The 26,989-nt window shown below is 38.9% G+C and overlaps 3 protein-coding genes across 5 annotated transcripts in view; 2 read left to right on the top strand and 1 right to left on the bottom strand.

The window, feature by feature from the left end:
* Window positions 1-118: 118 nt before the first annotated feature.
* alkbh1 (alkB homolog 1, histone H2A dioxygenase) lies at window positions 119-3,010 on the bottom strand. Its single transcript, XM_008400148.2, has 6 exons — window positions 2,825-3,010; window positions 2,503-2,611; window positions 2,210-2,372; window positions 1,216-1,306; window positions 737-930; window positions 119-653 (listed from the first exon to the last, which is right to left on the bottom strand). The coding sequence occupies exons 1-6, from the start codon at window positions 2,966-2,968 to the stop codon at window positions 212-214; spliced, it is 1,143 nt and encodes a 380-aa protein (XP_008398370.1). The 5' UTR covers window positions 2,969-3,010; the 3' UTR covers window positions 119-211.
* Window positions 3,000-4,911, top strand: slirp (SRA stem-loop interacting RNA binding protein). Its single transcript, XM_008400147.1, has 4 exons — window positions 3,000-3,107; window positions 4,120-4,178; window positions 4,328-4,435; window positions 4,544-4,911. The coding sequence occupies exons 1-4, from the start codon at window positions 3,041-3,043 to the stop codon at window positions 4,610-4,612; spliced, it is 303 nt and encodes a 100-aa protein (XP_008398369.1). The 5' UTR covers window positions 3,000-3,040; the 3' UTR covers window positions 4,613-4,911.
* A 1,332-nt stretch (window positions 4,912-6,243) lies between these two features.
* adck1 (aarF domain containing kinase 1) overlaps window positions 6,244-26,989 on the top strand; it is a 41,195-nt gene continuing 20,449 nt past the window's right edge. The window contains exons 1-5 of one of the 3 annotated variants that reach the window (XM_008400150.1): window positions 6,247-6,289; window positions 6,411-6,643; window positions 7,270-7,408; window positions 8,365-8,448; window positions 24,770-24,973. In XM_008400150.1, coding sequence (XP_008398372.1) covers window positions 7,277-7,408; window positions 8,365-8,448; window positions 24,770-24,973 — 420 coding nt within the window. In that variant the 5' untranslated portion in view covers window positions 6,247-6,289; window positions 6,411-6,643; window positions 7,270-7,276. The other 2 variants (XM_008400151.1, XM_008400149.1) reach the window with 2 other exon arrangements.

The following is a 26,989-nucleotide window of genomic DNA, read 5'->3' as shown; positions in this document are numbered from 1 at the left end:
AAGTTCTGTAACTTTAAAATATTTTAAGACAAATTAAAAAAAAAAAAAGTATCCCTTTAAGCTGCTTTGTGCAGGATGCAGACAGTTTTCATAGTTTGGGAATTAAATTTCTGAACCCTTTTGAGAACTCCAAAACACCTTTTAATTTTATTGTCTGAAAATGTACATTTCAGAAGTGGTTTCCTTATATATAAAAAGCTCTGTGGGTGTTTCACGTCTCTACTGTCCCCACAGGGTCACTGCATGTCCTCTTCCTTTTCCCACCGTTTTCATCGTCATGACACCCGACCATCCGGCCCTCGTCGCCCGTTTGGAGTGCGGACATTGGCTCCTCTGGGAAGCTCTGTCCAGGTCCCAACACCTGTCTGACAGTCATGTTCACTCTGGAGCTTTGAATGTACCTGGAACACACATCCCAATCCTCCTGAGACACCGGCTCCAGGACGCTGCCCGTCTGCAGGCCCGAGGCACAGCTGAGCTCTTCTAAAAGCGCCGCACGCTGCGGCGGAGCCGGAAGAATCCGCGGGACGGCATGATACAGCAGCCGGCTCGGTCCTGACATCAACATCACGTCTCCGCTGTGCATGAACATAGCAGTGGGGGGGTCTCGTCTGTGGGGGCCGCCCAGCAGGAAGATGGACGACTGTCCGAAACTGCGGGGAACAAAACCACATTACTGAGGACATTCCCACAATCCTGCAGAACCTTTGAAGCAGTTTAGGTTTCTTCCTCTCACCTGAGCGACAGCAAAGGACGAGAGTGATCCAGCTCTGACTCGTCCACATGGATTCCCAGAGAGGAATCTGATCGGTAGTAGTTCAGGATGGCTGCCTCCGAGTTGAATCCCGGGAAGCCACAGGCAGCTGTTATCCGTTCGGAGAGCATGTGCAGATCAGCCGGGAATGGCGTGTAACTTTTGGCAGAGTAAGTCTAGGAACACATAAACAGTGGGAATACGTTAAGCTCCTGGAAATTTAAGGGAATTTTATTTTAATGTATGATTTCTGAGATTTCCTGCCGAATCTTCTGAAGTACCTGGAAGTGGAGGCAATTTGGACAACCTTAAATATGGAAATGCAAATAGATAATATTACACTATTAAAGCTTAAGCAATCAGAAAAAAAAAGTTGATCAAACACTGACAGTATTTTATTTATGTACAATTTTACTGATAAAAATGTGTCTTTGTCATGTGCAGCTAGATTGCAAGCTCACCTTAGTGTCCCAATTGTAATGGTATCCCAGGGTTACCCAGCGCAGCCTCTCTAGTAGAGCTTTTGGTTGTCTCTTTACAGAAGCGGGAGTCCTGTGGAGAGGATTTATATACTCAGGTCAGTGCATGCTGCCTGCTTAGGGATGAGTTACTTTAGAGCAACTTTTTAGAGTGAACTCTAAAAAAATCTGGAAATTACTTTATCAGACTTTCCATCCATCCAAAATGGGATTCTTCAAACATGGGCCTTCTCTTTCACTATAGCACCATCTGCTGGTGGGAAAAATCAATTCAAAAATATTTTACTTATCCCAGTGGGGATAATTGTTGTGACTCATCTAAGTATCTTCAAAGAGTTGTTGAATGATCTTTAGTACTAGTAGGTGTTTCAGCAAATCTAGAGACCTCTGACTGAAAATGATAGACCCATAGCTGTCATACAACAGTAACAGCTCAATTTCCAGGCAGCAGAAGCGATATTTCACTGTAACATGTCCTGAACGACACCATCAGTTGTTGTCAAGCACTGCTAATCCACCTGATTTGCTTTTGCTGCGCCTCTTTAAATCTGTCTGGTCGCATTGTCAGAAAACTGACAGAGACACGTTGGAGTCAGGAATGGGATCCGAGCCCATTCTGATCCCTCTCCTGCTTGGGTCCTGTTCTGCATCCATGAAACCTCCATTTCAACTCCTGTGGGATTTGGAGTCGATGCTCAGGTGTTATCTGAGATTTTGAAACGCTAATCAGCTGCTCCCAGTTGTACAAACAATACCTTGTAACCACAGTTACACATCATCTGTCTGAAAGTAAGGGATGAATGTCCAAACATGCAACATCTCAAGCAAAATCACTTATGAATAAAAGTCTACAAAAAAACACAAATAAAAATCAGAACTAACATAACAAGCTCACACAATCAGCAGCAAAATTCTAGCACCCAATACTTAACAATATTTAGTGAAATAATGACACTACTGTCTGAGCTTTTCCCACCTCAGAGCTTGCACACTCCTGGCCCAGATGTCCTGCGTGTCAGAGGGTGACATGTGCATGTCCAGGTTGCACACGTTCGGTTTCTGAGGGTATGTCTTCAAACATTGCCTAACCCAGAAATACTGGGAGCCCCGCAGGAAAGGATTGGAGATGAAAATAAAGCCTACAACAGACACAGAGGACTATTAAAGTTAGTTGACCTTGTGCATTGGCTTGATGCAGAGCTTCTGGTCCACTGTAAGGCAGGAGTCCAGAAGAAACTCCTCCTTCAGAGCCACAGTGTTTTCATGTACCTGGGTATCCCTGCAGTCCGAAAGCTCTCCAGTCTCTGATGGGCTGCAAACCGACACAAGCAGCCTCTTCATCACTCACAGCAGCTGGATCCAGTTTTACTGGAACAATCTGCCCGTTTTAACACAAACACATCAAGAAATATCAAAATTACTGCCACTGTTCTCTCGGCACTCAATCCTTCGAACTCGATTTTTCTGTTTTAAGGTATTCCAACTTAGCAGCATCACTTTGGAACAGTTTTTTTTTTAACCTGTAATACCATCAGAATTCAGGTTTTGTCAGTGCACGCAAACATATTTGCAGATAGATCCTGCAAGAGACCTTTCCTCCTGATGCTGCTCCGCTGCTGAAGTCCGTCACTTCCCTTAAGTCTGGAGGCGGATCCCTTCTTTTATAAAACTTAAACATTTTCCTGAAAACATCCTCTCCGCTTTCTGCCACCATGGAGGCTGCCATCTTGGCCATGACGTAACTGACGCAGGTTGGATTACGTGCCTGTCTACGTCAGGGGTCATAGTAGCAGGAGAAGGAGACAAGATGGCAGCCTCGGCTAAGAAAGTGCTGGAGGTGTTTGTGACTAAAATCCCCTGGACTGTAGCTGGCAGTGAGTCTTCTTCATGTTCTCAATTTTTTGCCGACTTATAGCATTTTTATGAAAATTGTAAATGAAGAAGAAAAAAAAAAGTCTTTCTGGTTGCTTTTAATTGCCCGTGATGTAACACGTGAGGACAGATCGGCCAACTCAGCCTGTGGTTGACTGGCTTTAATGTGCCGGACTTTGCAATAACATGTTTTTATTTATGTTCCTCTTTAGCTACTATGTTCATACTAGTACTTCAGGCTACTTGTATCAATTTCCACGTCCGAAAACAAATTATACACATATATAAAACAAAGTGAGCACTTGTCAATCTAGAAAGAAAGCCAAGTGCAGAACTTGACATCCAACCCTAACACAGCAGCCAACCAAGAGGAAAAGAGGGAAACGTCAGTCTATCGCTCGAAGATTGATCCTAAAACGAAGATTGACGATTAATCCAATGAGGAGGAGGAAGTCAGGAGAAATGTTGTCTGATTTAAACACGCCAGAGCTCTCCACTCTCTGGTTAAGTCTCACATTTCTACACACCGTTTATCTTTGATTAGCGGTCAAGACATTGTGTCACATCACTCAAACTCTATAACTCGGTCTGACTGCAGGTAGTTTACTCGCAACTCCAGCCCCATGCTTTATAAATAAGAGCTGCCAACTTTAATGGCATTGGCTATATAATAGAAATCCCAATAAGTGGCCCCTCGTCCTTTAAACACATTATCTTTTAACATTTATTTTTCTTTTGTAAAATCACGAGAGGAAACGTCTGTCTTCAAACTGAACACTACGTAATAATTAAAATAATAAAAAAATAATAATAGTTTGAAAAAATTAGTTTAGATTTGACCAGTCCATGAATTTTAAAAACCCATTTAGATTTGGGCTGATTTTAAGATCCTACCCAAGTCAGGCTTGAAAGACTTCAGACAGTATTACTGTTTAAGATGAACTTGAATTCTGGTAAACTTCAGGATATTAAAGGATGAGTCCTGAATTCTCAACCCATTCGTTTATATTTCAGAGGAGATGAAGGAGTATTTTGGACAGTTTGGTGCAGTGAAGAGGTGCACCCTTCCATTTGTAAGTTTTTACTCCTTTGCAGTACAGTTAAAAACAGGATGTTAAACTTTGTGCGTTTTGAGACGACAAAGATAGAAACATTCTGTTTTTTGTAAAAATGAGACCTGTTTTTGTGGTATTATTTGACTGTGATCTTTGTCTTTGATCAGGACAAAGACACCGGCTTCCATAAAGGGTTCTGCTGGGTTTTATTCTCCACAGAGGAGGGACTAAACAACGCGCTGCAGAAGGACCCCCATATTCTGGAAGGAGCAAAGGTAAACTATTAGACAGGATTTACAGCCGATATGAACGGTTTCAGCCTCGGTATGGAAAAGAAAAAGTCCAGCCCACTTTATTTAACCAATGCTATTCTTTGGTTCCAGCTTTTTGTTCAGAGGAACAGACGTCCCTTTGAAGGACAGAAGTTCAACAAAGATGGAGACTTTGTCTGAAGCTTGGTGGTTCTGCTGAGCAGATGAGACCAAAAATGTTGTTTTCTTTATTGGAATGCTTCATTCCTCCTGCTTTACATCTGAATAAACCATTCAGACAGAAGCACGGTCAATGTGTCTGCATGAAATCCAACGACAGGAAAGAGGAAAGATTTCATTATTCAGACTCACTTGAACTGAGCCTAAATGTTACTGTCAGTTTATTCACTAATAAATTCTGTATTTATTGTGAGAAAGATTGCTCTCCATCACATACTGTCAGTTGTTTATAATCAATAAAAATGTTTATTGCTATTTTACTTGGATTTTCTTTCATCGTCGGTGTTTCTCCATGCAGTGGATGCATACTTTTTCCTGGAGCAGAAGAGTTCACATTAAATCTACATTTAATCACGATCATTTGACAAAAAAAAAATATTTTATTCCTTCTGGGGGCGTGAGAGGTGCTGGTGTCAATCTTCAATGGTCAATGAGGTACACTTGGACACTGCAACCCATGTGCATATGTTTTTATCATATATTTTTTATATTTTTTGAAAAATCCAGGGAAAAGAAATTGCTATGCATATGGAAAATTTTATTTCCTTCTAAGTACATGTAAGAAATGTAAATATCATGAAAACTATATAAATTGACCTTAATATTGGGGAAATGTTATTACATCTAAAAAATAAAATAAAAATACTAAACTCGACCTTTATTGCAAAATTCTCAAGTAAGTGAAAATTTGGATGTTGCATTAAGTGAATGCAGCATTAAATTTTTTTAACGTTAAATCACTATATCTCCAACACTTTTCACAAACATTTTAATATTTTAAGTGAATTTTGAACTTAATTTTCATTTCTTTTTTGCATTTGATAATATATTTGTGAGCCCAACAATAAACATCCACGCTGTCAAAATGCCATGTTTTATTTATTTTTTTTAAATTTCAGAGAAATGTGCAAATATTAATATCTGTCCATTAGTTTCAGTTTTAAAGAATTTTTTTTATTTTGAAAGAAAATCAAGCATTTAGTTTTTCTTTTACGATAAATATTTGTTACATTTCTGAACAAAAATGAAAACAAACACCTGTCTAATTTGAATTAAGTAAGCACATGTTTCCTCGCCTATTATTTTAAATTTTTGTGTGGAAGTAATAAATTGCCCTCCTAATCTAAAAAAAAAATATTTGATAAGAACATTTCAAGGAATATTTCTAACACTTATTAACAAAATTGAACATCTTATGTTTTATTTATTATTCGAAATTCTTTTGTATTTCCAAGTAACGCATACATTTTACGTATATGTTGATATTTTTAATATTATCTAAAGCAGTTTTGCTTTATTTTTAATGACACGTTGGATTTCCGAGCTTCATGTGAATCTATCACTGGTGTAGCGAATACGTTTTGTTGACCGAGACGCACATTAATACGTCACTAAGGTCACCAGAAATGTAGTTTAAAACTGCCGTAATCATCGTAAAAGAAAACGTAAAAATCTACTGTACTAACCTAAATACCTTTAGAAAATATTTTTGTAGTTTGAGCATAGTCTTAATGCCTCAGGGTGATATTATGACTTAATGATAAATCTGAATCAATTTCTTACCTTTTTCTTTGAAACTACATTACCCAGAGTTCCTTTTCGTTCGAAAACCCGGCTAAGGGGTCGCAAATCAAACCGGTAAGTGAAGGAGAGCGATGCGCAGGCTGTGGTTGATTTTTTAGCGAAGTTGTTATTCTATCTTCAGATAGCTAAGTGTTTGTGCGTGTCTGTTTGTGTGACAGATTTCTATTTTTGTTAGCTCGCTCCGACCCTCACAGCACTTACCAAACAGTGGTTGCATAACTCAGATGTTCAAGAGGCGTTCAGGTCAACACTGCCAGCGGACTGAAACTTATTTGTGTCATTTAAAATATGGTACTTTCGTGAAGACACAACTTAAAGATGGTGTTTGAGACCCGTTGCTAGACGGCTGTGGAGGAGCTTTTATCAGGAGTGGGATTTTACACCGGAGCCTGTCTCTTCCTTCTTGGGGTGAGTGCGGAAGAGAAGAGTAGGTTTCACTCATGAGTACAACCCGTCATTTATCAATTAAGCTCAGCTGACAGCATGCGTAAAAACAAAAGCCCTTAAAATGAGTAACTCTTTGAATGGAAGGCAGTGAATGTATTAAAACAGTCTGGAATTAGTTCCTTAATAAGGAGGATGTATTCATGATACATTGCATTCGGGAAGCATCTCAGTTTTTTTCCCCATTATTATTATTAATTTTCCAATAGTTTTAGTTCACAAACTTAAACTCACATTTAGATCAACTACACAATACACAGAGGACATATTTTACTTGTTTATATTCATGAAATTATGAAATTAAATGACCAGCAGCTATACCACAAATTTCAGTTACTTATAAAATCCAAGTCTTGCAGAAGTCCGTAAAATATTTGTTTTTAGGAGGGACATTTTCATGTGGCTAGATTTAGCTTCTGGTGTAAGTGCTTTACAATCAGAGTGGTGGTGTTTTCTGAAACTGATGTCTGCCTTTTATTGGTATCTTCAAATTTCATTAATTCTTTCTCCATTATCTTTACAAAAAAGATACAATTTTCTTTTTTTCTTTCTTTAAATGTGAACTAATTGGACCTCTTCTTCTTCTACAGGTCTCCAATGGCGGGCCGGCTCCTAAAAGTCTCATCTCTGGCCACAGTAGTGTTCGCCTCCTCGGGGTTCTACCTCTACAACAGGCAGCTCGACCTCAATGACCTGAGTGTGATCCGCTTCGGACGAGCAGCATCTGCCGTGAGTTCACATCATAAATATTCTCACATTTATGTCTGATTTGAGTTTGATCGCATCTTCTGAGACACGGTGACTGTAGGCAGAAAAGGTTATTGTTCATATGTTTATTTATTTTTTTTGTAGGTTGGATGAGCTCTGTGAACCAGCTTTATGAAACACCAGCCATAACATTGTTTCTTTTTATATATGTAACTATTTAAAACAAACAGAAAAGAGCATAAATCACTTTTTTAAATGTGTGTATCAACATGCTAAAACAAGGAGAAACGTCAAAATAAAAGACCCCATTGGCCTGAAACCAAATTTGAAAAACAAATGTTTTTTTTTGTTGTTTTTTTTGTTTTTTCTTAGTTTTTTATGAATGATTTAGTTGATTACATAGATGCTGAAGCATGGATATCAGGAGGCAGGTTATTCCAGAGTCTAAGGCTTGCCTCTGCAAAAGCCTTATTCCCTCTGGGTTGATTCCTTTGATTGCACTTAGAACATAGAGTTGGATGATTTCAGGCCTTTTCTGGGGTTATAAAGGTCAAGGTGAATGTTTGCACTTTTAGTTGGGACATACTGAGAATAAAAAGCAGTCTTTAAGCTCAGATCTGGACTACAACATGCATTCACAACTCCAACATGTGATATGATTTTTATCAGCAAAATATATAGTGTATGTGATGGTATAAGCCACTTGTGTGTAGATAAGGCATTGCATTATATTGTCTTTAAGATGTTCTCATTGGGACTAAATATTTGTAAAATGATTAAACAGCTCTGATGAGATGTAGCTTTGAGATTGGACTGTTTGTTTGGGACATAAACCTGCTTTTAGCGATGCAAAACTACTTTAACTCAACACAGATATTTTTAAAGTCTTAAACATACCTAATCTAGAAGACCGTCTGGTTTAATGTTGCAAAAAAACTGCATAGAATTAGCTCACCTATTTTTTCCTGTGTTTGCAGACAGCAGTGATCAGCTTCGACTATCTGACAGCGTTCAGACATGTGGAGTACGGCACAGAGGAGTACTGGACTCTCAAGTCCAAGGTAAGAACTAGTTTTTATAGAAATTGATTAGTTTATACAATAAGTGAAATAATCTACTTTGGTGTGGAGTCATTTAGATGGTATCTTTGCCTGCTTATTTTCTGCCATAGCGCTCAAGAAAAAAGGAATAAAAACATGTAGCGCCATCTTCTGGACAAGATTGCCAATCATCCCTGATGGGTGTATTTTTATGATTTTATGCTCTGGACTATGACGTCTGTGATGACTCTTACTGTATCCAAGAAGCTAAAGGCCACAGAGACATTTGGAATGAATGTATTTATGTATTGTGATATTGCAGCATCTACCATTAATAACCCAAATCAATGTTACATCTTTTATAACAATCTAGAGCTGAACTTGCTCCTACGTCAGCGTTTCTCACAAAAAAACAAAAAAAACATTTACTTGTTCATCAGCAGTTTGCATGGTGAGTTTAGCCGTCTCCTGATGAGATGCATCATTCCTGCAAGTGTTTGTCAAAAAGGTCAGCTAGGGTTATTCAGGTGAGCTCTGCAGAAATAACCTGCTCTGCTACTGCTGGTGATGGTGCAGGAACTCTGCAGTGAACCTTGAAGAGCATGGTTCAGCATGGCTGGCCACATGGATGGGACTCAAACACTCAGACAAGTGCTCCTGCCCCTCGGGCTGCGCCGGTCAAGCCCGACTGAACACGCTGATTAGAATTAATGCATGTTGCTGATTTATTCCAGGGAGGAGGCTCAGCTCCTAATTATCCTGAAGTCAAAGAGGTGAGGCTTCAGAGCTGCAGCTCATTCTTAAGTTTTTCTGCTGCTGACTCAAAGGACCACAGGTAGAGATAATAGGTCAATGACTTAATAAAGTCTGCTTCATCCTGTAAAAAAGAAAACACAAGCTTGTCTTATTTTTTGGGGGGGAAAAAAAACCTTTACAAATCAATTATTTCAATCAAATTTTATTTGTATAGCACATTTCAGCGACAAGGCATTTCAAAGTGCTTTACATCATAACAAATACAAAAACACAAAGTCATGCAACATAGAATCAAAACATTACATTAAGTCAAGTGCCATTGTTAAATTCGTAATTGATTACGATTCAAATGCAGCTCTAAACAGGTGGGTTTTTAGTTGAGATTTAAAGGAAGTCAGTGTTTCAGCTGTTTTGCAGTTTTCTGGAAGTTTGTTCCAGATTTGTGGTGCATAGAAGCTGAATGCTGCTTCTCGTCATTTGGTTCTGGTTCTGGGGATGCAGAGCAGACCAGAGCCAGAAGACCTGAGGGGTCTGGAAGTTTGGGGCAACAACAGCAGATCTTTAATGTATTGTGGTGTTAAGCCATTCAATTATTTATAAACTAGCAGTATTTTAAAGTCTATTCTCTGAGCTACAGGGAACCAGTGTAGGGACTTTAAAAATGGTGTTATGTGCTCTATCTTCCTGGTTTTAGTGAGAACGCGAGCAGCAGCATTCTGGATCAGCTGCAGCTGTTTGATTTGTTAGTCAGACCTGTGAAGATGCTGTTGCAGTAATCAATGCGACTAAAGATAAACGCATGGATGAGTTTCTCTAGATCGTGCTGAGACACAAGTCCTCTAATCCTAAAGATGTTCTTCAGGTGATAGAAGACCAACTTTGTGACTGTCTTAATGTGGCTCTGAAGGTTCAGGTCAGTGTCCATCACTACTCCCAGGTTTCGGACCTGATCGCTGGTTTTTAGTTGTAATAACTGAAGCCGTGTATTCATTCTAGTTCGCCCTCATTTAGGTACAAAGATAATAACTTCAGTTTTGTTTCTGTTCAGCTAGAGAAAGTTTTGGCACATCCACACTTGTATCTGTTCTAAGCATCTATTCAGTGAATGGATGGGTTTAGAGTCACCTGGTGACATCGTGATGTAGAGCTGTGTATCATCCGCGTAGTTATGGTAACTGATCTTATTTCCTGTTATAACCTGACCTAGTGGGAGCATATAAATATTGAAAAGAAGGGGTCCTAGGATTGAACCTTGGGGTACCCCACATGTGACCTTTGACCTCTTTGATGAGAAGTTTCCAATTGAAACAAAGAAATCCCTGTTCTATATGTAAGATTCAAACCAGTTGAGCACTGGACCGGAGAGTCCGACCAGATTCTCCAGTCGATACAGTAAAATGTCATGGTCAACAGTGTCGAAAGCTGCACTGAGGTCCAACAGAACCAGCACTGTGGTTCTCCCACAGTCCATATTTATATGGATGTCATTAAACACTTTGACTAGGCCAGTCTCTGCGCTGTGGCGAGACCGGAAATCAGACTGGAAGGAGTCAAAGAGGATGGTTATCGTTAGGAAGTTATTTAATTGTTTAAACAGCTTTTTCAATAACTTTACTGATGAATGGGAGGTCAGAGGTCGGCCTGTAATTCTGCAGTAGTGATTTGTCCAGATTGTTCTTTTTTATCTGTGGTTTGATAACTGCTGTTTTCAAAGCCTGGGGAAAAACACCTGAATAGAGCGATGAGTTTACTATTTGGATCAGATTATTAGCAACAACAGGCAGGACTTTCTTAAAGAAATGTGAGGATAGGACATCCAGACAGCAGGAACTTGAGCTTAATTGACTTATAATTTCTTCTAGGATTTTATAATTAAGTAGTTGAAATTAGGTAATTTTTCCTGCATTTGTTTTGTTTGGACACAGCATTGGTACTGGCTTTAGAGTGAATGTTCAAATTAATCCTCTGTTTTTTTTTAATTTTCTCTGAAAAGAAACTGGAAAACTTGTTGCAGGCTGCATTAGATTGGAATTAAGGTGGTAACGTCATAGGAGGGTTTATGAGCCTGTCACATGTCGTAAACAAAGCTCGAGCTTTGTTAATATTTTTGTTTATGACGTCTGCAAAAAAACTTCCTTTGCATGTTTAGTGTTGAGTGATGGTTACATAGTCTGTCTTTATAGGTATCATAATAAACGTGAAGTTGAGTTTTACGCCATTTTTGTTCGGCCCTCCGGCAGAGTCGTCTTGCAGATCTAAGTGTTTGTGCATTTCTCCACAGTTACACACACTGGACTTTATTTACTTAGAAATGTGATCAAAGTCAACCAAGTAAAAAAAGATCACTAGGCATAAAGTTAGGTCTCCAGTAGGTGCACCGCATCTGAAAGTCTTGTATTTTTGTAAAAAAACAAACAAAAAAACACGACCTGCAGAATCCCTAATCCTTCATGAAATCATCTACTATAATCCAGGCAGTCAATATCAAAAAGCAGGTTAAAACCATGTAAATCCTGCGTGTCAGATGAAGTCATTATGTCAGCACCCACTGACTTCTAAAATTATTTTCCTCTTTCCGACTTGTTTGACTGCATGGTTAATGAGCTGCTGTAAGTGCTCCTCCACTTCTTCCTCGTCATCCTGGCTGCATGTTCATCGCTCAGTGGTGCAGCCAGCTGCTTTCAGCCTCTCCTGAAGAGCTTGATTCAAAAGCCACTTGAGCAGCCAGTCTCAGAGCCTCATCAAAGGCTTCCCTGCGCAACCCGAGGGGCCATTCACAGCCAATTAGAGAGCATCACAGAACAAGCATGCGAACACTCTGAAGTCTGCCAAATGAGAGCTGGAACATGCCTATAGAATCTCATCAGAGTATGCTGACTAAATGACTTAGTCAAATATAGTTTAAAATCATTCCTAACCGTATTAAAACTTCTTCTGAGATGACAAAAGTTGGATTCAAACACCCTTTGGTTAGTTATTGAAAAAAGGTCCTAAAAATTGCGTAAGACAAGCCAAGTTTTATTGCATAGCAAATTTCAAAGTGTTTTACATGATGATAACATACACTGCAGCGACATAAAGAAAAGTTGGACTACGGACTAAAATGTTTCAATTAATATAATAAATGGAACAGTCAAAGGGAGCTGTAAACAAATGGGTTTTTAGTGTTCAGTTAAAAGAACTCGGCGTTACGGCTGTTTTACAGTTACTGAAAGTTTGTTCCAGGTTATTGGAGCATGAAAGCTGAATGCTGCATCTCCATGTTTGGTTCTGATTCTGAGGATGCAGAATAGATTTTGCCCAGAAGACACGAGTTGTCTGGAAGGTTGATTCAACAACAGCAGATTTTAATGTTTTCTGGTGCTAAGCTGTTCAGTGATTTATAAACTAGCTAAAGTATGGCTACTGGGAGCCATTAAGGACTTTAGGACTGGGGTGATGTGCTCTTTCAGTGTACTCAATAGATTTTAAATTGTTAAAAAGTCAGGGGTTTGGAAATGCAATTCCAGAGGGTTAAAGTTATCCTGCTGTGTTCAATCTAAAGCCAATTTGAATAAGTCTTTGGTATCGTTGTCCTGTGAAAAAACCCATTTGTGTTCATATCCTAACTACATAATCTGTCCCTGAATGGATATGGGCCAGAATGTTATATTTGGTTTGAATTTTAGCAATTTTAAGACAAATTTAATTTATAGGGGCTTGATGAATAAGGGACTCGCATAAAAAGTCAACCAGCTTTTTTAGAAACACTAGTGTGAATGTAAAAGAGCGAAAAGACAAAACTGTAAAAGATTTCAAATTGGTAATGTTTTTTTTTCTGATTGTTTTTTTAGCCAGTATTAATAGTCTACTCTAACAACTGAAATAATTTCAATTAGTGCCGCTTCTATTTTTGCAAACTGGATATTTTCTTTTTTGAACTTCTCAATGTGCAAAGAATTTTGGTGGGTAAAAGTGTGTGGGTTTTTTTTTTTTAAATGCCTTCCAAAGTAAAACATCCCAACTGGTCTAGAACAACAAAGGTGAGCTTAATTTTGTTTTCCTGTTTTATTTCTGTTTTATTATGTCTTATGTTGTTGACAGCGGTATCCTAGGATTGCACTCCTTCCTTTATTCCTTTGTGGTCATTCCACCTGCTCTTCAGCTCTTCATGCCAGTGAGTCAAATCAAAGACAAAACAATCAGACAGATTAAAATGCACATCAGAAGCACCATTAATGTCACAGAGTGCTGTGCGATGGAGATAGGTCTTTATCTCTGCACTGATTATGCAACCCTCTCCTGGTCCTCTTTCACTGTTGTCTCTCTCCTACTCTCTCGCTCTCCAGCTGTACAGGCTTCTATTAGCATCTCATTACAAGTCATGCCAACACATGATTGGGAAATTAAATGTAGCTTACTTAATACAAATGAATAATGCATGACTGACGACTGAGGCCTGCGGGCGAGGTTGGGAGGGGTCGTTCGCCTTGAATATAGAGATTTGAAAATACAGTAATTGAACGTCGCCTTGTTTTAAAGATAAAGCTGCTTGTTAGTTCTGTCTACTGTCCATTTTCAACAGAAGCGATCTAATTGCAAATCAAAACCCTGATGTTGCTTCTTTACCGCTGGTCCTATTAGCAGAATGTGTTTTGCTAAAAGCGGGATCTTCATGTGTTTAACCTTCAGCTCATAAAGCTTTTTATTTCCGACCAGCAACAGCCACGCTTGGTAGAGGATGGGTTCACCATAAACACCACAGCAGAGATTACAATTTCTATCATACTGCAGTAGGTGTTTCTGATTCTGTCTAATCTGTCTACTTGGTTTTACTCTCCTAGAAATTATATACTTACTGCGTGTCTGCAGGGCAACCAAACTACATCCCAATCAGACCATTCCTTCTGGATACTTTTCTTTTTCTGGCAAGTGAGTGCATATGAGTCATTAAGCAAAATCTTACTCATTGTTGAATTTGCACATCCAGCAAAGCCACAAGCTTTCCCCTGTAGCACACTAAAAAATGACCAATTTGCCAATTTTTGACTAAAAGGGGGCCTGACTTTCATACTGATCATTTTTCCTTGTTAGTCAGCAGCAGATTATTTCAGATGGTGTAATGTGCCCTCGGTGGTTCCTATTTCATGTTTAACAGGAGGAGCCTCAGATAAATGGTCCTTCTCTACGTTGCAGCTGCTCTGCAACTGCAAAACAGGATCTGATGGCTTCAGCCTAACAATGTCCCACTAGCAATGTCTAAACCTTTATCTGAAGCAAATATGAAAGTATGCTTTTTTGTTAATATATTAATAAGTTTTTGTGACTAGGCTACTTATTTGAGAAATTGTCAGAGATGGTATTTCAATTAGTTGGAAAAACTGAGTGCAGTCTGGTTGGAGCTTCTAAACATCACATTTATGATTGTCTGCTTTATTTCTTTATAAAATCTTTGATTGATTTTAACGGGTAAAATAAAAAACAAAAGCAGCAAAGGTGGGATCGTACACTTCTTATTACATAATCATCACAATTTGACCTTGAAATCTTTTGCACCACACCTTGCAGTCAAGTTTGACTGTACCATACAAATTAATGTTTTTTTCTTTCTTATTGCCCTTTAAATGATTTACTCTTGAAACCTTTAGCTTCTCCATCACATTTAGGGTTTGTATGAATCAGATTGCTGATTCATTTTTCTATAAGATCTAAGTTTACCCAATGTCCTCCAAGTGTTTTACTTTTACTTTGTGATGTCTAAATTTCTTCAGATAACATTGGATGGGAAAATAAATTCTTTAAATTCAATTACTGGCATTGACTAAAAATGTGGATACGATATTTTTTGTTGAAGTTTTTTCCAGGTGAAAGGAATATCCCACTTGCTTAAACTTACATCTGTAATAATAGTGATTCTTGGTCAAAATTTAATTGAAGAATACTGGTACGTCACATGTTGGAGAAAGTATTGTTTTCTTGTTTCCATGATGAACCAGTATGGACTCTAAACGCTGTGATGGCATACAAAGAGAGAGACTTTAGATTAGATTATTGAAACAAACTAAAGGCGTAAGGAGATGAAGATACACTGCAGGTGTTTAAATTCATTTATCTGATGGAGAGAAAAGCAAAGCACGGAGCGAGATGTGATAAACCGGTGATGGTGACGTCTAATGATCTCTTTGCCTCCTCAGCTGCAGGAGGCAGAGTAGCTTCAGGCAAGCAGCCATTTTGAAGGTGGCTTTTCATGGCTGAGATGAAAAGAACAAAAACGCCGATTCACTCGACACATCTGCACAGCATTATGCAGCCTCTGTCTCAGCATCACCCAAAGGTTAAAGATAAAGCGCTGCTTTTTGCCCCCGTTACATTGAATATGTCTGAGGTTTTCACTGTGATATGAAAGAACCACCGAGGGGAAGGAAATCAGAGCCTCGGCTGATGCTGATTAGTGACTTTTCACCAGAGAACAACAAATCACGCTCTGTATCCGCAGCTTTTCTGATACTGAGCTCTACTGTGTTTTTTTTTTTTTTTTTTTAATATATTTTGCATATGTGATTTACTCTCTTATCCACCAAATACAGACACGATCACAAATTGCTGCAGGGCTCTGCAATCATCCGCACAAGATCATCTAATCAGTGGTCGTTTATATAACCAGTCAGTCCAGATCAGGACTGTTTGTTTGTTTTTTGTTTAACATTATTATATGCAAAATTGCAGTGTGAAAAGACAGAGTTTCAGATTTAAGGTAATGTTTATTTTTTAATGTAAATGCATTTGAATACTGAATGAATGGAAATTAATTGGAAGCACTTGCAGAGAAATCAATAACAATGAAAGAAAGACACAGACTTGGTCCTTGGGAGGTCTTCGAATTGAAATGTTTAAACCTCTGGCCTTTCTCTTTCATGTAGTTTTCGTTTGCTTTAACATGCTGTTCGTTTTCAAGAACTTGTTGTAGTGTTTTTCATTTGTGTGTCAAGTCTGAGCATTGGACACTGTGCCGATAAACATGTTTAACAGATGTTTCAATAGTGAGCGCCTTAACTGTATGTTTTATTTGTTAAAATGTCAATGCTGTAAGTAATTTTGCTTGTTCCTTTAGTTTGTTTTAGGTTATAAGAAAATTTGTCCACACTGTGTTGTGCCCCTATTACAGTCTTTATCCCCAGGAATTGGCCAGTGATGTGAGGAGGGTTCCCGTCTTGTATAGCTTTTGTCTCACCCGTGCTGGGGGGTGAGGTTCTCTCTGTTGGTAAAATGTAAGTCCAACATTGGGATCTCCAAAATATGAGAAGCTTGTGACCTTTTTATCAATCATTCAATCAATCAATCAATCAAATTTTATTTGTATAGCACATTTCAGCAGCAAGGCATTTCAAGGTGCTTTACATTGGAAGACTGGGTGATTCTGATTCTTTACACTGAGACATCGCAACATGTCAGCATGTGACATTGAATAAACAGTATTGGAAAATGAAAAGAAAAAGATAAAAAAAAAGATAAAAACATGTTTTTGTTATGGAATTTAAGCGCCTGTCATCGCCTGTCATCGCCGGACTCCGCCGTCCGTTTAACACGGGTATTATCCAGGCCCCGTCGCCTAACTGGACAAGGTCTCCAACCTTGCAGCACCAGGCTCCGTCCACCTATCACGCACATTTTTGCACTAGGACTTCGTCGTCCTACACGGATTTTTGTGCACTATTTTTACCTGTTAGAGTCTAGAATTTACAGGGTTTTTCTGTTGCTTTTGTTACGGAATTTAAGCGCCTGTCGTTGCCGGACTCTTTTAGTGTGTTATGCTTAAGCATTTTTTAAATGTCAGTGTATGTCAAAATCATCATTATTAATCTCTGTAATTTTAAAACTCAGAAAGCTTTGCAACCTACAATTCATTTTCATTATCAATTGATGGTGTCAAACCTTCAATCTCTTTCATTCAGTGGGACGATTAAAAGTTTTAGAAAACTAGTAAAGTGAAAACGGCTTGTGATTAGATTTGCTCTGGTTTGCTGAATGTGACCCCAATGCCATTTCTGATTGGTTGGTAGGGGAGTCACATATTTTCCATGCACATATTGCCATTTTTATAACACAATTAAGTATTTATCTTTAGTTATTATTAAAATGCTGTGTATATATAAAAAGTAACTTAAAAGAAACTTGATTTCACAACATAACCATCTATAATACCTTGAAATTGGCTGTCTCTTTAAGAAGCTCTTACTCTTTCCGATACACCATGTTCCGATGTCGTCTCAGTGTAAAGAATCAAAATCACCCAGTCTCCCAATGGTCTGGGCCAGAACTGACTGCCTTTCTGCTTTGGAGCGACCTGTAGGCTGATGCAAACAGTTATCGGCAATGAAATATCAACTAAGGTTTGAAACGAGATCAGGAATTGCGTTAGAAATACATGAAAAAAATATGAAATATGAAAATATTTGGACAGAAATAAGGTGTTTTTAAAAAATGTTCTATTGTGAAAGTTCTAATGTTGAAAGTTGACACATCAAGATGTTTTACTTTATTTTTTTTTGTATTATAGCCATCCATATTTGTCAATGTGAATGAATTCTCTTGATGCCCACGACTTGTATATTTTTTTAGTAGCTGAGGTCCCAGTACTCACTAGGAGACACAGGTGGGACATTGGGATGAAGGATAAAAAAAAAAAGTCATGAAAATGTTATTTTTTATTAAATAATGCCAGTTGTAAATTGCTATACTGATGTGGTGCAACTCTTCGTCAGACTGTTTTTTTTTTTTTTTAAGACTTTGCTTTAGAGTTTCGATCATTTAGTTTAAAGAGAGTGACGTAACAGTGCAAATCTCTGGTGGTATTGCACTCAGATGTTTCCACCAGCAGATGTCAGCAGTGACTGCATCAGTCAGGACATCATGACGGGGGAAAAGGGGTGTGCTCAGCCCTGATAAGGGTCCACCACCACTCCTGGAGCTCTCGCTCTAGTGAGGGACAAGCTATGTAAATACGGGGTGGGGCCAGATAACTGCTGACCTTGACGTGCTCATGGCAGCAGCTTATCAGCCAAACAAGTCCGAGGCAGGAAAATCCTTGAGGGATGATTGAGAGGAGGGAACGTTTAACATTTGCTTCCCGACTGCCTGCTGTGGTTACATCATGGCTGACAAGCTGCTCTCCAGCAGTAACAGCGGCGTAAATACTCCATTTCACTGTCGCTGTTTTTTTTTTCGTTTTTCCTTTTTTTTTTTCTTTTTTTTGTTTTGCTGTGTGCCAACCAGAGAAGACGAGTCCCGCGGCATCTGGCAGGGTGCCGCAGAAATCACACCATGTTGTGTTTTTAAAGGAGTGGCCACTGCACTGCAACATGATGTGCAGGATAATTTAATTAGGCAAATTCCCCACTCCCTTAAACCTGAACACACCTCACTGTTCGATTACATATCAAGAAATGTGTTGATGAAGCTGAAATGTTTAAGATCATTAAAAAAATGGTTTGATCAAGTACATTGAGGTGAGAGACATGGTTTGGACATGCTTGTTTCCATGGTGACCTAAAAAGTCACTAAAGTTGGCTTTTCTTTAGAGATGTTGTGTTTACAATTTGTTTCTGTCATTGCTGTTTTTAGGTGAAGCCTAAACCAATTTAATCCTGTTTTTTGTTTCTAAGCAATCGTTTCTTTTTTGTGTTTGCTTCATGAATGTGTTTAAAGCCAGACAGCCACAGCAGTGATGATCCCCGTTTACTGCTGTGAATAAAAATGAGGAGAAACTGAAGGAGGAGTTAAATCTCAGCCTGATGATTGGGGTTTACAGAAAATTGTTTTAAATGGGTAACAAAACAGGCTGCTGGCTGAGTTTTCGGATTTCAAAAGTTACTGGAATTCTTATTTATATGATTTGTATTCAAAATAGCATTTATAAAGGAATTCAGGATGTTGCCTGCAACAAAAAAATATAATTCTTACTCTAACTGTAACAAAAAAGAGGATTCTTACTCTGACCCTCATGATTTAAAGGTTCTGGTCATCACAGTGATTTAACTCAACAGTAAATGATCAATGATCACAGGGGAAGATTGCTTAACCTTAGTTCAGCAGTGTTGTTAGAATGTTGTTGTGATGGAGTAAATTAAGACAACAGCAATTTTCTAATCATAGAACAGCCGATAAGGAAATTATTTGGTTTGTGGAGGCAAATAAATTGAAAACATTTCAGTGCAACTTAGCAAGGGGAAACAAAATAATTGCCTTTGTCTCTTTTATTTGTTTCTGACTTCACAGACATGTATTGTCTATGACAGTTGCAACCTTAACAAACTGTTCTCTGGAGAGATTTGTAGAAGCACACGCAGTTCCTGCTCACAACACATTCAACTAATCATAGCGCTCATTTTACAGACATCAAACACCGCTGGAAACAAAAGGTCACTGGACAGATACATTGCAAACGTCTGATAAAACTCTCATATTATTCTCATAAAATCTTCTATAATAAATCAATTATAGAAGATGTAATTCTGCCCAAGAAAGACTGCAAGGCATATCTCACTAAATAAATTACATCCATGGATATTTGCACCATTTCTGAACACACAAAATTCTGTCCTACATTTAATAAGACAATATTTTCTTTTTCAGGTCAGCTACTAATATGTTTAAACAGTTTAAGTGGCTCTCTAAACTTCTAATAAATCCCTACCATTGTGTTAAATGGAGAGACATATTTTCATGTGTGTTAGATCACACAATCATGGGGAAGACTTCTAACTTGAGAAGACAGCCATCCACACCACTCTCAAGGAGGGTATGCACCAAAATGTAATTGCTGAAGAAGACGGTTCTTCACAGAGTTCCAAGCAAATTAATAGAAAATTGAGTGGAAGGCAGAAGTGCGGTAGGAAAAGGTGCACCAACAACAGGGACAACTACAGCCTTGAAATCCATTCCAGGCCAGACACCGCACACTGACAAAATCTTGACATCTGCTACAAATGTGGCATTCTCCTTATCAACTTCTCCTGCACCAGAGTCGGTGTCAGAGGTGTCTTACCTGTGATGAGGAGAAAAGGAAGTAGGCTGTTGTGCAATGGTCTGGAGCCCTGCTTTCAGATGAAAGCAAATTCTGCACTTCATTTGGAAATCAAGTTTCCAGGCTCTGGAGGACTAGTGGATAGGCATGAAATCTACATTACCTGAAGTTCAGTGTGAGGTTTCCAGTGAGTGATGCTTTGGGGTGCCATGTCAACTGCTGGTGTTGGTCGACTGTGTTTTATGAAGTCCACAGTCAATGCAGCCATCTACTAGAAAATTCTTGAGTAGATGGACTTGAACCTTGGTCACACTGCTAAAGGTGCTGGTTCAATAACCATGGTGTTCATTGTTCTTGATTGTTCAGCAAACTGAACTTGAACCCCATGGAGAATCTATGAGATGAGAGACACCAGACCCAACAAGGCAGATAACCTGAAGCTATCAAAGCAGTTTAGGCTTTCATTGCACCTATATACTGACACAGGTCGATCGCCGTTATGCCATGGTACATTGATGCAGTAATTTATACGAGAGGAGGCCCAACCAAGTATTGAGTGCATAGAAATGTAAACACTTTTCAGAAGCCTGATATTTGTGCTTAAAACATCAATTTTTGTTGGTCTAATGTGATATTTAAATTTTCAAATTTTTGGCTTTCCCTTACCTGTAGCCATAATCATTAAAACTGTAAAAAAAAATACAAGCGTAAAGCCTTTACCTCTGTGTGATGAAGCTCTATCCTTTGAGAGAACTTGATCTTTAACTTGCCAAGAAGGAGACTTTAAACCTTTAAAGCAAAGCTTATTTTTGTACAAAGATATGGACCAAAATCCCTGCTAAGATGTGAGCAAGCCTGGTGAAGTGAAAAAGAAACTGCCTCAGTATTTGGTGGACCTAATAATGAGGGTTGAGAGTATAATTTAGTTCCACCAATTTCAAATATTTCTCGTGGTGAGGAAACATTTGTACTAACCATTAACGGTGGCTTTCTGGAGTGTATTCTGTATTTGTTGGAAGCTTGGTTGGTTTTTACTGATCCGTAGCGTCCACCGCCTCGTGGCAGAGAGTCTTTCTGCCGTTCTTCCAGCACCAGGCACCACCACTCGGGCATGACAATAAAATGCAGAGCATGAAATTAACTGTGCCTGCTGTTGGAAAAATCAGCACCCTCCATCTTTCTGTGCCCTCTCGCTTCTTTGCTTCCCAGACAGTTTCCCCTGGATCCCACATTCTGGCTGTTCTCAGGATATTACAACGAGAAAGCTGCATCATAGCAACACTGCGACGGCTCAAAGACGTAACAAGCGGCTTTAAAATTTTTCTCAATTTGCCATGTTTCTGGTGGGCTTTGTTGGAATAAATGCATTTTTAATATCATCTGGGGCAGCAGAGCATGTGCATTAACCGCAGGAGGACTCTTTGAGAGTTGCTTTGCCTGGATAATACTTGTAGCCAAGGCCTTATTGACCGTACAGGCTTAAATCTCAGCACAAACACTGCACAGCCTCTCCCCTCCCCAGTGACAGGCGGAGAGATGAGCCCCAGTGAACTGAGTAACGAGCTAATCATGAGCATCCCAGTAATAAATAGGTCTTGTTCATAGTCCACTAATCCCAGTCATTTAGTCGTGGTGAGGCTGCAGAAATCAATTACTGCAGCTGGAGCTTGCTCTCTGCTTTCCAGCTGCACACATGTCCACCCCTCTGACTCTTGAGACAAAGAGTTGCATTCTTAACGTGTTTCCATATTTATTTGTTATATAGTAACTTCATGCTGTTGTTTTTTTGCCCCTTACTTCTGATAATATCAGGTACCAATTTTTCTATCTAACCTTTAATATTTAGACTAATTTGAGGTTTATTTTATCGTTAAGATGAGTTTAGATCATCGAACACATCCCTGTAGTGAGGATCTGTTTTGAACTGATTTGCCCAGTGTGTTCCGTCTCTTGACTTTACCCTTCAACACTATCAAAGTGCACAAAACAAGGAGGAGGGAGGGTGCACTCCTAGAAAACAATTTGCCATCTGTGCTTAATGGCAGCTGAAGACCATCCACCGTCAGGCTCCACAGGGAGCTGGCCTCGAGGTCCCCATGTTTGAACAGAAACAGAATAAACAGACAGACAAAAAAAAACAAGATCCAGTCTTCTTTAAACTATCACTTTTTATAAATCTGCAGATGAATCAGGAGAAGAGTTAAAACTATTTTTCCTTGGCAGCTGTAGAGCTAAATCCCCTGGATACCAATTAATCAAGCAGTTGCAGACGTCCTGCTTTAGAGATTTTTTGTTTATTGCTAATAATCAAAATGATGCTTTGATTAAAGTATCTGACGCTGTTAAAGGTACAGTTTTCTTTGTTTTTCATTCTCTCTCTTCCCTCGGCCTCGTATCCATCCCAGCATCAGACTCCTGCAGCTGCTTCTTTCCTTCAAATCACCATCTGAGTGCGGAGAATGAGTGTGGAAACACTGTGAGGCATTCTGCACCAACCCGTGTCTCTCTCAAATTAACCCTTGTGTCTCAATCGCTAATAGTCCGTTTTATTCGATTGCGCATGTGTTGAGGTGGTGGGCGGCGGCGGGTGCCAGCCTATCCCCGAGCAGCGTTCCCCCTCTGGCTTTCAGGGAGCTGCATCGCCATGGTGATGTCATCCTCAAGCCGAGCGCCCGCCTTCATCCAACAAAGCTGACTGATTACTGGAGGAGAGGAGAGAAGAGGAAGAGCAGCGATCAATCTGATGATCGAACCACGAGTCGACGTCACTTTGGGTCTGATCAGCTTCCAGGACGCGTTTCCAGTCACAAGCTTTTAAAGTTCGCTCCTTGAAGGCTGTTGATCAGACTGACACGATGATGACATAATCTTCTGTGAACAAGTAATCATGATAACAAGCTGCAAGGTTCATACAGTTTAATTTAATCTCATCTGAATGCAACATTTTCCAGAGTTGCGTAAATATTTAACTGAAATCTCTGCTCACAATATGGTTCCAGAGTCGAAAGGCCTTCTGATAGAGGCCCTTATGCAGATTAAAAGGAAGAACAAAGCCTATAGGATTTTTTTCTTTTTTTTAATCTCAAATCCACTAAGTGCACTTTTTACTTTACTTAATATTATAAATATTATTTTTATTTGTTTAGTTGTTTTGCCATTTTTCCTGTTAAAAATATGAAGTATAAATACATGTTTAATTCATTTTTGTTGATGGCAATAGCGGGACAGTTTATTTTTAATCTTCTGAACACTTAAAAAAATCAGTTTATTGTTTTCCCTTGATCAATTTTGCATTTTTTACAGTTTTTGAGACCTGACTCGAAGGACATAACAAAATGGGAGACACATCACATAAGAGTTTATGAAATATTGATTTAACACAAACCTGGAGTAAAATGAAAGTTTCTAACATGGAATGTGAAATCAGTAGTGTATTATTGTAATGGGCAATAATAATAATCTACAAAGCAAAAGCAGGAGCACAGATACAAGTTAGTTAGTGATCAGTAAACAATGGAGGGCCTTACCAGATTGTTGTAATGGAAAGATGATTAAGTGATTAAGCGGGGTTTGAAACGCATTATGTACTTTTCATGAAATGAAGATATACGAGAAAATTGTTCCATCCTTCAGAGTCATTGTAGGAAGTTTTCTGTTCTAATTATCACATTATATGGTAGTCGTTCAAGTTTGTTTAGTAACAAAACTAAATCATTTACTGCCAAAGTTTACAATGAGATTTTATTCAGAATATAAAATATAAAACAAATCAAGCATGCAATCTTTTTCAACCATAAATTCAGAATATTTTTTTCTCCTGAAATAAAAATTACTTTCAAAAGATGCACCTCAGATGTATTTGTGGAATCTTTATTTTTCTTTTTTTTTTTTTATGTGGTTTTTTTAACTGGTTGAAGTTTTGAATACCTCATTTGTGTCTTTTTAGAAACATTATTTATTCCAGCCGCTATTTTCGGTATTGAAGGAGTGGTCCATACACCCCAGTGTGAGAAGGTGGCGCTGCTGTAGCAAAATGCATTTCTGAGCGGAAAAGGCTCATCTGGTAATCTCTGGTGACTTGTTTCTGTCATTGCGCTGTCATCATCGGCCAGATGACACTGGTGTCAAACGCTCCTGTGGGAGTCAGCTGTGTGTGCGAGTGTGTGGGGTGGGGGTTACCAGGGTTAAGGGGAGCTAATTTCACGCCTTTTTATTTGCACGGGTCTCCGGAGACAAACTCTCTATAAGCATTATCACTTCCAGCTGGTTCAAATGGGACAGACGAAACGAGACCAGCACACAGTCTCTGTGTTTGTCCCTCTTCTGTCTCAGTGTGATGATGCCCTCCAGCACAAAGCTGGATACATTAAGAAACTATTATCATTTTCCTATTTGTGGAGGAAAATGAAATAGAAAGGTTTTAGACACCATTTTCAACCTTCGTGCTGCAGATTATCAGATTTCATTTGATCTTGATTCGTGAGCCTTTCATAACTGCTTGCTTCTTCTTCAGACCGATTAGAAAATATTATCATGTGTTTTGCACAATAATCAGATTTTATCCTGATACTCCATCTCCTGTAGGTGCATCGACGATCAGCAGAGCGCCTTCGAGACTTGTGTTGCGCCAACCGGGGCACCTTCATCAAAGTAGGCCAACACCTTGGTGCTTTGGACTATCTGCTGCCCGAAGAGTACACCTCCACCCTGAAGGTGCTCCACAGCAGAGCTCCTCAGAGCACCATGGAGGAGATTCAGCAGGTCATCAGAGAAGATCTTGGAAAGGAGGTACATGTGGTTTGACATTGATTGTTCCCACCTCTGCACCACAGTCGGTTCAGTTTGGATGCAGCGCAAAGTCTGGCGTGATGTGAAGTCCTGCAGCCGGTTGAAATACAGACCTTTTGATGAAAGCTATACTAATTAAACAGATTTGAATCCTTAATGATTCAACTCCTATCTGTCACCTAAAGTCTCTGCTCTGTGGGAGACACAACTACTGCAGCATTTGATCAGAGTTGTCAGACATGTTTAACGTTGGCAAAATAATTTGTCACAGTTTTTCAGAGCAAATGCAACATATTTGTTAAACTTTACAGCCATCCCAGTGTTTTTTTTTTTTTTTTTTTTTTTTTTTTCAATAGCATTGTATTTGAAAGGTTAGAGAAAGAAAGGTGTTTTCATGAACATTGCATCTATACTAGTGGTGTAAATTGAAGTGGAGAAGACGTTGAACATTTTACGGAAATCTTGGATTTTTATGCGGCGTTCAGGAGCCTGTATGCATTGCTGTATACCCATCCAGTTTGTTATATTATTGTAAAATACGGGAAGTTTCTCATTGTGAAAGCAGCTTGGATTGACAGTTTATTGTAGAAACTACAGGTTCAAGTACAAATAACAGCAGTTGAAGCAAAGTGAGATTTGCCTTAACAAAAGAGTACAAAGAGCACTTTATTCTCTGTAAAAGGAAAGTATGTCTTTGAGCTCCCAATTTTCCCTTAATGCACTTACATCTGCACTTTTTGGCACGTGAGGCTCCTTTGTGACGAGCTCTGATTTGATGTTAAATGTGCACTTGTCTGCACGTGTGCACTTTGTGGATTGTGGGAAAAGAGAGGGCAAATAAACCAGAACTGGACCAGGCTGACATTGTGTCCTTGTTTGGTTTTATAAGCTGAAAAAGCTGTTACAGCTGTTGGCACAGAGTGTGATGTTTGCTCTCAAACTGGTTGTTATGACAGCCTTTTAGGGCCTGCAGGAGGCCAGGCAATTATTCTGTTATACTCAGATACACAGGTCCTCTCCTAACACACACTCCCCTCTGCTGTGTGGTAAAGAAGTGGACTTATTGTTCCCATTGTTTAGATGCATTAAATCAGCAGCCTCAGTCAAGTTGCATAAAACCATCAAGTTTGGACTGAAATTTATTCTGTTGCTAAATATATCTAGTAAAATGTATATTTCGCTCAGTTATTTCAATCTTTTCCATTGGATTGGAAGGAATAGGTTCTGCAGGAAAAAGGTCAGAACAACACAGCTCGGCCTGCACATGTTAATCATATCTTCATTCTTTATATTTTTGTTGTTGTTGGATCACTTATGGTATGAACTTTCACACTGCTGGGCGTTTCAGGAGGACAACTATTCAAGTGGGTTTTGGAATAGATGAAGCAAAACACATTTCACTGCTGAAAGTGGCTACTGTTTCCATCGAAGGGTGTTAGAGTAGATTAGAAATGCCCCTTATTGTTCAGAATTCAGAATTACATGAGGGCAAAGTTACAACATAAATACTGTGCAGTAATTAAAAATAGCATTCTTTCATCCAAGCAAAATATGTATTTGAGCATAAAACAACAGAATATTGCAATAAGTGACGATAAAAACTGTGCAACAGCCAAGATGTGCAGATACCAGAAGAAATGTTATATAAAATGAGAATATAACTGCAAAATAACTACAAATACCAGCATGTATGCAAACACTTACTGAGTAAGTTGGAGGCAGTGATGCAGTTACAGACTCTGACAGCTGCTGGGAGGAAGGATCTATGATTTATACCGTTGTGCACCTACAATACAGCAGTCTGTCACTTCAGCTTCACATAGCTGGTTTGAATTTTTACATTGACATATGTAAGAACATATATAGTTATTTTTTTTAGATTACAAAATCATCTGTGTCATTTGGAAAAATATATCCCGAAGAAACTTTTTTTTTCCAGTCTCAAAACAACGTCATGCTTGATTTTTCAGGGCAGTGCAATTTCATAAAACGAATACTTTGAGTGAACAGGATTAA

This window comes from Poecilia reticulata, linkage group LG22 (assembly GCF_000633615.1).
Source record: "Poecilia reticulata strain Guanapo linkage group LG22, Guppy_female_1.0+MT, whole genome shotgun sequence".
NCBI classification, from domain to species: Eukaryota; Metazoa; Chordata; class Actinopteri; order Cyprinodontiformes; family Poeciliidae; genus Poecilia; species Poecilia reticulata.
The sequence above is the reverse complement of the archived record's forward strand: the minus strand, read 5'-3'. Positions and strand labels throughout refer to the sequence as shown.

Bases quoted from the DNA above. Each gene is read 5' to 3' on its own strand.
- slirp (XM_008400147.1), top strand. From the start codon at position 3,041: ATGGCAGCCTCGGCTAAGAAAGTGCTGGAGGTGTTTGTGACTAAAATC. The intron at 4,179-4,327 runs GTAAGTTTTTAC...GTCTTTGATCAG, and splicing joins AGAGGTGCACCCTTCCATTT to GACAAAGACACCGGCTTCCA. The intron at 4,436-4,543 runs GTAAACTATTAG...CTTTGGTTCCAG, and splicing joins ATATTCTGGAAGGAGCAAAG to CTTTTTGTTCAGAGGAACAG.
- alkbh1 (XM_008400148.2), bottom strand. From the start codon at position 2,968: ATGGCCAAGATGGCAGCCTCCATGGTGGCAGAAAGCGGAGAGGATGTT. The intron at 931-1,215 runs GTGAGCTTGCAA...ATGTGTTCCTAG, and splicing joins ATTACAATTGGGACACTAAG to ACTTACTCTGCCAAAAGTTA. The intron at 654-736 runs GTGAGAGGAAGA...TGTTCCCCGCAG, and splicing joins CGTCCTTTGCTGTCGCTCAG to TTTCGGACAGTCGTCCATCT.